At 42.5% G+C, this 10,859-nt stretch overlaps 2 protein-coding genes across 10 annotated transcripts in view; one reads left to right on the forward strand and one right to left on the reverse strand.

Moving 5' to 3' along the window:
• GPN1 (GPN-loop GTPase 1) overlaps positions 1-1,858 on the forward strand; it is a 27,416-nt gene extending 25,558 nt beyond the window's left edge. The window contains exon 15 of the transcript XR_010730257.1: positions 1,727-1,858. The gene's annotated coding sequence lies outside the window, so the exon portion shown is untranslated. The remainder of the gene's footprint in view (positions 1-1,726) is intronic.
• On the reverse strand, positions 1,276-10,800 carry SUPT7L (SPT7 like, STAGA complex subunit gamma). 9 transcript variants are annotated; one of them, XM_066266786.1, is made up of 6 exons: positions 10,585-10,800; positions 9,834-9,923; positions 8,597-9,208; positions 4,975-5,299; positions 3,288-3,525; positions 1,276-1,961 (listed from the first exon to the last, which is right to left on the reverse strand). In XM_066266786.1, exons 3-6 carry the CDS (start codon positions 9,007-9,009, stop codon positions 1,699-1,701), a joined length of 1,239 nt encoding a protein of 412 aa, XP_066122883.1. In that variant the 5' UTR covers positions 9,010-9,208; positions 9,834-9,923; positions 10,585-10,800; the 3' UTR covers positions 1,276-1,698. The 9 variants fall into 9 exon arrangements, with proteins under 9 accessions (XP_066122883.1, XP_066122886.1, XP_066122880.1 ...); XM_066266789.1 differs by having other exon boundaries at positions 8,597-9,023; positions 10,580-10,800; XM_066266783.1 differs by having other exon boundaries at positions 10,580-10,800.
• Between the last annotated feature and the right edge of the window lie 59 nt (positions 10,801-10,859).

Below are 10,859 nucleotides of genomic sequence, written 5' to 3' on the forward strand. Positions count from 1 at the left end.
TTCATCTTTATTTTCATGCCTGGGACATTCAAGGCACTAATGAATTTGGTCTTTATTAAGGGAGTGCCTAAATTTCACAAGATTTTTATCCTGTATCCAAAAAACAAACTTTAGCAGCCGGCACCTATTACCAAGGCATAAAGCATGCGTTTGCTAATTACTCCTAATTATTCCAGTGCTGTGTGATTTACATTATACTGATTGAGACTATCAGATGTTAAGCAGGACAGTACTGTGATGGATGAGTAACATTCAAGTTGTTCAGGATATGGTGTAGAGTAGGAAGGGACCTGTTTTTATCTTTTTAGGTTGCCCATCCAGTAGAAGCACAATGTGCAGGTACAGAATTCTGGCAAGTGAATGGACTGCTGTCTTCTGATGGCCAAGCAGATGAAATAAGCACAAGCCTGTCCTTGGACAGGTCCTGTTTATAGAATTCACAAAGGAGAAAATGAATGAAACAGTTGAAAAAAGGTACATAGTGAAAATATTTTAAAAAGCTGAGTGGGCCTGACCAGGCAGTGGATAAAGCGTCGGACTGGGATGCGGAGGACCCAGGTTCGAGACCCCTAGGTCGCCAGCTTGAGTGTGGGCTCATCTGGTTTGAGCAAAACTCACCAGCTTGGACCCAAGGTCACGGGTTTGAGCAAGGGGTTACTTGGTCTGCTGAAGGCCCACGGTCAAGGCACATATGAGAAAGCAATCAATGAACAACTAAGGTGTCGCAACAAAAAACTGATGACTGATGCTCCTCATCTCTCTCCGTTCCTGTCTGTCTGTCCCTACCTATCTCTCTGACTCTGTCTCTGTAAAAAAAAAAAAAAAAGCTGAGTGGAAATAAAAGACAAAGGGTGAGCATAGATAATATAATATATAAAGAAGAGGCCTTGCCCATTAGCTCAGTCGATTAGAGTATCGTCCCGAAACACCAAAGTTGTGGGTTTAATCCCCAGTCAGGGCACATACAGGAAACAACTAATGAATGCACAGCTAAATGGAACAATAAATGAATGCTCCCCTCTCTGTTCCTTTCCTGTCTGTCTCTAAAAAGTAAAAAAGCAAGAAGAATGTAGGTGGGTGGGAGAGGGTTGTCTGGATAAGCAAAAATGTGTTACCACAGGCCAGATTTTATGAGACTTCATGGGTAACAAGTTTTAAAAAAAGACTACTGATGGGTAAGTTGTTAAGAGTTTAGCTATTTCCTGTTAGGTATTAGTACTGGATTCCCAACGAATGAACCAAAACTGAAGTAAGTTAAATGAAAAAACTGACATTTGATACCAGCATACATTTACTTTTGAGTGTTCAAGCACAGCTTTGTGGTTTAATAACATTTCAGTCTTCACAGAAGCTGTGTAAGCTAGGGCCAAGTGGTATGAGTCTTCCCAGTGGAGCAGGAGAAATGGCTCTAGAGGAGCTAAGCAAGTTGTCTAGTCACAGGTAAGAGAAGCAGTCCAAGACGGTACTTTGGTCTGATGACCACCCTAGTGTCATGACATATCTGTGAAAGGTGGCTCAGTTGTTATGGAAAATGACAAAAACTGGATGTTAAAATAAAATGCAGACTTGTTTGGTTAAGTCCAGTTCCACTCAAGTCAGGAAAATCCACTGTGTTTAAGAGTCAAAGCACTATGGAAACAATTTTGAATGTATCAGGTTTTCTGTTGGGTTTGTAGGTTCAGACAAAATCTCTTCCTTTTACATTTTCCTCATCCTCTTCTTGCAGCGCTGGTTGAAAACAGGGGAGGACCCCATGAGGCTGTCAGTGGAGTGGGAACCATAGCTGCTGTCTGAGTCGTCAGGGCTCTGAGGGATCCCAGCTTCACTCATGCCGGACATGGGCTCTTCAAAGACATCACTGCCCAGCACACCGTGCCCAGAGACGTTGCCTTCTTCACTCTCTTGAGGCTCCATTTTCACGTGGGCCAGATTCCAAAGAGGGGAAGCATTTACCTCTGTACCTAAAAATGGAAGAACATATATAGCTACTGGTAAGCAAAGGCTGGAATAAAGTAGAGTGAATATACTACCCAGGGCAGGCATTTTTATCCTCTCCTATGCTGTGAAATGAGTAGGGCTCATTTCCCCCCCTATTTGGCAGGTGAGGATCCTTACATTCTTACTACTTGGCTGGAGAATATGGTTGTAATTCTCTGCTTCAAAAAGTTACGTCAAGTCTGAACAGCTTCCTTTCCACTTTCTCCATCCTCCTTTACCCCATCTCACCCACCCCCATGTTTCTAAACCAGGGATTTAAAACTGCATGTATGTGGAAAGATTCCCTGTCTCATGGCCCAAAGGCAGGCATAACAACAGGCTCTTGTTCAGCTAAGTTTGTCCTCCCTTCCATTAATGGGGTCGTCTTGTTTTCCTGCCTTTTGTTTGGGTCCCCGGCCCTGTCTCACATTATGAAAACTTAACAATCACTCCAAAATGCTGGCAGTTCCTAGACTGCTGAAAAGGGACATGGCCCCTAAGTCTGCAATGAGCCCTCCTGTCTCTGGGTTCTAGCAAGTCTGTTCTGTGGTTATCCTTGTATGTTGAAAGGTTCTGCCCAACAGTTTAAAAACTGGCCTAATTCTGTTTAGGCTACTCTGCAGGATTTGCGATTTGCATCATTTGTGCATTGATGAAATGTCAGTTCATATCATTCATATCTGTAAAGAAACAAGGGTCTAGGCTAATTTGCAATCTAACTGACTTAAGGATCAAGTCGTCCTGGTTCATAAAGTAATCCCTGAGTTGCTATCTGGAAGGAGGCCAGCTGCCTCTGTGTAGCCCTTTTTCAATTGCTTTTAGTTAATTTGTTGCATTACTCTAGCAAGGAAGCCCAACTATTCAAATCTCCTTAAGCAATTAACACTCCTCCATTTATCTGGAAGTTGTCTTAATTCAGTACAAGCCCCAGGAAGGACCAATATAGATACTAAGGGAAGGAGGGGACATCTGCCTACCTACCTGGGTCAGCTGAATTAACTCATAATCAACAGGACAACACATCCTACGTCCTAATTAGAAATTACTGTAATTATTAGAATTATTCCAATAACTTCTACATCCTAATTAGAAATTATTTTAACGAATGCTGTAAAGCTGTCCTAGTCCTCAAAGTACAAAGAGAAGACTGGTGGTATCTCTAGAGCAGTAAAGCTGTATTTGGCTTTCGACTTTTCATTCTCCTCCCCACTCCCACTTTTGTTTTTCCGTCTTCACAGTATGATTACATAATGCAAAAACTACTGAGATCAATGGATCTCCCGGAATCAGAGTAGGTTGATTTCTCTTACTTGAAGCCTGTGGTGAGGCCTCAACCTCCAGGTTAGATGGGAAGCGCTCACTCTGAGCCCCAAGGACTCCCATGGGCAGTGACTGGTCTCCAGAAGCAAGATCAGCCTCCAGTTCTTCACTGACAGGGAAGGTGATGTCACTCACAGGCTCCTCCTTGATCTTTACAGGTTTAGTGTCCTCTGTGGCCTTCTCAGGATTGACAATCCTTTCATACTCTTCAGAGAGTTGCTTACTAATCTGTTGGCAAATAAGAGTTTTCCAAGCAAATGTTAGAAGCAAGGTGGATATCATGAGAAAGCCAACAGGATATGAACGTGAATACAAATAAAGCATCTACTGCCAATGGGAGGGATTTGCTGAAGGTGTTGAGTTTGCACATCTTTCAATGTGATAGACATTGAAAGAAAATTAGTTTGCAGAGAGAAAGGGAGGGAGTGTGTATATGTTTGTGATTAATTAAAGTTACATAAAGGTGAAAACTAGACAAAGATAAGTCAGAACTGGAAAAAAAGATCACATTTTTTACCATAAAAACTTAACAGTAGCCTGACCAGGTGGTGGCGCAGTGGATAGAGCGTCGGACTGGGATGCGGAAGGACCCAGGTTCGAGACCCCGAGGTCGCCAGCTTGAGCGCGGGCTCATCTGGCTTGAGCAAAGAGCTCACCAGCTTGGACCCAAGGTCGCTGGCTCCAGCAGGGGGTTACTCGGTCTGCTGAAGGCCCATGGTCAAGGCACATGTGAGAAAGCAATCAATGAACAACTAAGAAGTCGCAACGCGCACAACGAGAAACTGATGATTGATGCTTCTCATCTCTCTCCGTTCCTGTCTGTCTGTCCCTGTCTATCTCTGCCTCTGTAAAAAAAAAAAAAAAAAAAAAAACTTAACAGTTAACATATGTGCCCTAGGTGGAATGGTGCAGGAAGTCTGGATCACTTGTCAAAGACTTCTTTGATGAGATTTAAAAATTCCTTATGGCCCTGGCCGGTTGGCTCTGTGGTAGAGCGTCGGCCTGGCATGAAGAAGTCCCAGGTTCGATTCCTGGCCAGGGCACACAGGAGAAGCGCCCATCTGCTTCTCCACCCCTCCTCTCTCCTTCCTCTCTCTCTCTTCCCCTCCCGCAGCCGAGGCTCCATTGGAGCAAAGATGGCCCGGGCGCTGGGGATGGCTCCTTGGCCTCTGCCCCAGGCACTAGAGTGGCTCTGGTCATGACAGAGGGACGCCCCGAGGGGCACAGCATCGTCCCCTGGTGGACAGAGCGTCGCCCCCTGGTGTGCGTGCCAGGTGGATCCCGGTCGGGCGCATGCGGGAGTCTGTCTGACTGTCTCTCCCCGTTTCCAGCTTCAGAAAAATACAAAAAAAAAAAAAAAATTCCTTATGATATTTTAGATTTGGGGGAACCAAAATAGTGAACAAATGACTTACATAAGGGCATGTGTTGAATAGATATTTCTGGTTTTAACCCAAATGGTGTCTCTCCCCGCCTTTCTACCCTTGGGCAGTATCACCTCCCTGTTTTGTGTCCAGGTCGTGAAGAGGCCAGTAGATCTTAGCTAGGGCCACGAGGAAAGGAGATTATGTCCACTCTGTTCCACAAGTCTGCTCTGCATTCTACAGCAACTGTGGGGTCCTGCTGAGCACCCTGAGGATATACATCATTTCGTTCTTCCTCATGGGGTCACCTCACCTGTAGCATGTAACTGTGATAGTCCTTGATGCGGTGCTGCCAGAACTTCTGAAGGGAGAGCACACTGCCAATGCCCACTTCATGGAACACCTGCTCCATAACGTCAGGGAAAGGAGTCTGCCCCAGCCGGGCCTCTCGATCCACAGCAAAGCGCAGCAACTTGGTGAACTTAAGGCAATACTCATGTGCCACATCAGTTAGGGTCTCCAGGACACTTTCATTTGCACACTCAAAGCCCGCGTGGGCCAGGATTGTGGCCACTGCCTGGTAGAGGAGCTGCCGGCAGGAGTGCCAGCTGAGTTCAGTCACAGGTTCCCCTTTCCCACTGAAAGCGGAGACATGGTAGTGGTGTTATTAGTGCTCTTGCAAGAGGGTGACCTGTTCTGTGTTCCTAGAAGTTGTAGAATTCCAGTCAGACCACTGGCCCAGCTTTCCAGGGAAATTCTATGCCGGGCACACAGCCCAGTTTCATCTTTGCTGCTGTCAGGGCACATCTAAGTAACCCCCAGTCCTACGTCTGAGCTCCTCCAATTACGTAAAGTCTGAATAGGCAATACATGCATATAATAAACAATATAAAAGGGTATCTAGTGAAAAGCAAGTTTCCTTCTTATGCCAACAGCTCAATTTCTATCACTTTTAGGATCTGATTAGTGTTAACACCATAGCTCAGATATTGCTCAATTCTGCTCTAGTTATTTCACTAGAACGTAGTTTCCTCACATGGTGGGTAACATACGGCCTTTCAGAAATTTACAGTCCCAGTTAGAAGATTCTATAACTGCAGCAGACCATTTGTAAAAATAGGAAAGCAACTCAACTTTATAAAGCAATGTAAAACATACAGCTTAAAAGCATTTTTATCCTCTCCTATGCTGTGAAATGGGTAGAGCTCATTTTCCCCCCTATTTGGCAGGTGAGGAAATGAGGTTCAGACAGGTTGACTTGCCAGAAGTTGTTTAGATATTATTAATTAGTGCCACATGGAACTTCTGACTCCAGATCCCAGGTTCTTCACAATATACTATTTTGTACCTAATCACTATTGCAGAAATCTTAATCTTTTCAAGGAAAAAAAAACTTCAAAAAGTATTTTGATCTAAAAATAACTTTTAACAAGACTCTAATAATTTACCTGTTTCCCAAAATTTCCTATCTTCTGTCTCCCCTTGACAAAAGAAGTAAACAATTAAAAGATATAAAATTAAATAGGATATGGAAAATTACTCTTCCCTCCTTCATACTTGGCATATGTCACCACTTGCTGTACAAACAGTGCTAGAGGAAATATCCACCCACTTTGCTACATATTATCTGCTCAGTAGCAACTACTACAGTTCACATAACAGTTGGAAAATAAGAAAACCAACTGCCAAATAACCTTTCATTTACTATTTCCAGCCTCATTTCCCAGGCTGCTCTCTCTGGGCCCAATGCTTTAGACCTCAGAAATGCCTAATAACAGAGAGGTAAACTAGTATTGCTCTACTTAAATAATATATGGACCTATATATTTTCAAAGGAAAATAATAATTGTTTATTTTAAATTGAGAAGAGGGGAGATAGTGAGACAGACTCCTGCATATGCTCCAACCAGGATCCACCCGGCAACCCCTATCTAGGGCCAATGCTAGAGTACTAGCTATTTTTAACGCCCGAGGCTAATGCACTCAGACCAATCCAGCTATCCTCAGCGCCTAGGGCCACTCAACCAACTGAGCCCCTGGATGTGGGAGGGGAAGAGAAGCAGATGGTTGCTTCTCCTGTGCAGCAATCAAACCCAGATGTCCATATGCCAGGCTGACTCTTTATCCACTAAGCCACCAGCTAGGAACAGGAAAATAATTCTTTTGGTATCCCCATACCTGATGCAAATTATTTTTGTTAAAGTTTCTTAAATATGAATAAAACAAACTAGGTATGAACTTTTGATGTTTATAGCTCTTCCTAACAATTAAACTTAGAAATTTGACACAAAACTGTATATTCCTAAGGACCAGCATCAATTTAATATGATGGACAATATTATTTTGTTACAACTAAATTGCTCTCAAAATGGTACTGAGTGTTGTACAGCAAGTGTGTTTAAGTTGGACATACCTATAAGAATATGTGCCATGCGCCACACATGTACTTGCAGAGTTCTTCCTCCCCTATTCACTGCTCCAGTGACTTCACCATGACATCATCCAGCCTTCATCTGGCCCAACGGCAACTTTTACATATTAAGTCTATTTCTACTCTTTTTTCGTTAGTTTGGGACAATTAAAATAGTACTATTATCATCAGTAAACAGATGTGATAAGTAATATATTACTTATGTAGTATTTTTGCCTAAAACATTTAACCTGAATCTAATCGTGAGGAAATATCAGTCAGTCCAGTAAGTGGGATAGTCTACAAGACAAATGATCTGAACTCTTAAAAAAAAGATGAATATGGTTTTTAAAAAGGAGGAAGCCATTCTGGCTTAAAAAGCACTAAAAAGGCATAAAACTAAATGCAACGTGTGAATCTTGGTTAGGTCCTGGACTGGGGGAAATTTATCTACAAAAGATATTTTGGGGACAACTAGAGAAATCTGAATATGGACTTATTATATAATCAGTGTGTATTATTTTAGTGTAATAATGACATTGGGATTATGTAGGAAAATATCCTTATTAGGAATATATGAAGAATTCAGATGTGAAATATTGTGATGCCTGTAACTTTAAAATATTTGGCAAAAAAACTGTGTTTGTGTATATATGTATGTATATACACATGTGAGAGAAAAGTAAATATAGCATAATGTTAACAATTGGTGAATCCAGGTTAAGGGTACTTTGGTGTTCATTGTACTATTAAACTTTTCTGAAGGTCTGACAAATTTCAAAATGAAAAGAAAAATGTAGTTATTTGGCACCAAATGCAAACTTACACACTGAAACTAGTTGTAGCACTAGGTTATAAGTCAGTCATTCAGAGCATAGGGAGCAGGGCTTCTCAAACCTAAATATACACATGAATCTCCTGGGGATGTATTACAATGAAGATTCTAACTCAGTGGGTCTGGATGGCATCTGCGACTGCACTTCTAACAAGCTCCAAGGTGATGCTGATGCTGCTGGTCTTCAACCAGATTTGAGTAGCAAGGATCAAGAATATTTTATATATTACTATTTCCTAAATATGCTATCAAAATGAAAATACACAATTAAAAATTCTTGTGCAGAACTTGCAGATTCCTAATAATACCAGAATAAATCTGTGAATCTCAATTTGAGGACACCGAGCTAAATCCATTAATATACATTTTAAACAAAAGAGAGAGACTATATTCTGAGTACTAGGAGGCCATAGCCTGTTTTACACCCCACAGTAGTACCTTGTTCCTAGTAAAGTGCTTGGTACATAGTGGGCACTCAATAAATATTTGTTGCATCAGAAAATAAAAAAATGCAGACTGGATTTTGAAGATCAGGGTTCAAGTCTTAGATTTCCTATTAATTACCTGAGTAACTCTGGCCAAGTCAATGACTCTTATTCTCAGTTTCCTCATGGGAATGTTATTACATGCTTCACAGGGTTGTTGGGAAGATTTATGAGAAAAATAAGATATAGCAAAACCTTGACTTACCGATAAAAGTTACTCTCTGGGTCACTGTGCCGAATCTGGAATGGAGCATTGAGATTCTTACAATCTAAAGGCAGGAGGTCATCAGGAAGAGGAGGTGACCCAGGACAAGAGGGGAGAGGCTCACTCTCTTCAGTCTTTATACCTTCTATCTGTTGCTGATTCTGGGCCTGAGCTGTAGCAATGAGGTTACGCAGACGTCGGTTGTGCTGGATCAGCTGAATAGTATGGATGGTGAGGCTGCATGGCTCTGAGGGGATATCCAACATAGTGGGGGGCTTGGGCTTGTTGGCTGAAGGTTGGTGCAGGGGTGGGTCATGGACTTCCACCAGACGGAACTCCCGAGGTAGCAAATCAAAGGAACTTCTGTTGGTCTGGCTTGATGAGATTGGGATCTCTCCCCAGTATCTCAACATTTTGAAGTAAAGAGCTGTCAAGTTAAATGTGGATGATATGCTAAAAGTAGTGTTTTTAAGTCTCTGGCAACTGTAGAGTATAGGCTTCTGAAGTGAAAAATATGAAGTCTAGACAGTTATTTACATAAAAAGTAGGCTGTTCAAGACCACTTAGAAAAATGGCAGTGTCAGCAACACGATAGTACCAAAGATGTCCTCCCTGAAGAAATGAAGCGAAATACAACTGTTACATGACAGTCATGAAATCACACATAATGAAAATCCCTACTGGACTGGACTACAAGGTGGAATTTGGGTTATTAGTAGACTAATGGCTGCAATAGTATCTAGGACTCTTATTTTCTATCCTACTCCCTCCACTAACTCATTATTAGAATTATTCCCAATGCTGAACAATTTGCAAAGCCAGATACTTAATTGAGACCTGGATTATTTCTTTGAGTATCTTGAGTCATATGTCCTGGATTAGCAAGTGAAAAAGAAGAGTTAAAAGTGGGAAGAGGTGATTCTCATTCTGTGTGTCAGGTATGGGAATCTTTTAACTGGTCCTGGTGGAAAAGTGTTTCAACCAGTTATCTAAATGGTATTAATGCATTCAATTTCAGACATACAGATAAGAAGAATCTGAGAGATTTCTTCTGACTCCTAACTGGTGTTCCCTTCTTCCAGTTTTTCCTGTGGCTAACTTATGTTTCTCCAGTGTGGTACTACACTCAGTCTTTTAAAAACTCAGATTAATGGCTTCTCACTGCCTATTGGAAAAGCCAGTCAGAATTCTTTGGCCTACCATTCAAAAAAATATTCACAATCTGGCTTCAACCCACCTTTTCTTGCTCATTGCTTATATTTCTTTTCAAATTTAACAAATGCCAGGCATTATGGGAGGAGACAAAGACCAATGCAAGATCCTTGACCTGAGGTGAGGGAGAGGAACATAAAAAGAACATTTCAATATGAAAATGTATGGAAAGTGCTCTCCTGGGGGCACAGACATGGTCCTGTGGAAGTCCAGAGGAGCTTCCTAGAAGAAATGACCATCTCGGTCCTAACAATATCATACTAATCAAGTTTCTTGAAGATGACATGCATTTCCCAGTTGACACTTTAAAGAATTTCTCTGCCAGAAACTCCCTGCCACCCATCACATCCCCGCTAGAGTTACCCTCAGGCTTAAGTACAGCCTAAGTCACCACCCTCCATAACCTCCCCAGTTCATCTCTCCCTCCATTGTATTCTCACAGCACAGCATTTATCCCTGGACTTAAACTGTATTTATGCCAGACTTTGCCTTACCTGTTTAATTCAATTTTCCCAACTACCCAACGAAGTAGATACTATTATACTATTTTTCATAAGAGCTGAGGCCCACTGTCTTGCCCACTGTCATAATGGCCAAGGGAGAAAATCAAGACAGGCTCCAGGGTCTGCACTCAACCACTATACCGTGCTGCCTCAATAATTGGTTTTGGAAAAAATAAAAGAAGGAACGAATTAATGAAGGAATGAAGAACAAAATAAAATTATCGCCCTCTTCCCTAACTTCACCGAAAGCGGTAGGAAGAACAGGTACCAAACCCAAGTAATGCCCAGGTTCCTCGGGAGATCTTCAGCAGGCGCAGGACCAGATCGCAGGGTCCTGGAGCGCCTGATGCCGGGGCAGCTAGGAGGAGAGGAGGTCTGGACTTGGACCACGGCAGGGAGGCGCCGCTATCCACGGCCCGTCGCGGGAGCGTGGCGGGGCAGCTGATCAAGCTCGAAGGGGAAGGCTGGTTTGCGGATTAGTGGTCCAAGGCTGCCGGAAGCGCTTCTTGCAAACAGGCAATGCCATAGGAAGTTCTTACAAGCCACTG

Source organism: Saccopteryx bilineata, chromosome 3, assembly GCF_036850765.1.
Source record: "Saccopteryx bilineata isolate mSacBil1 chromosome 3, mSacBil1_pri_phased_curated, whole genome shotgun sequence".
NCBI lineage: Eukaryota > Metazoa > Chordata > Mammalia > Chiroptera > Emballonuridae > Saccopteryx > Saccopteryx bilineata.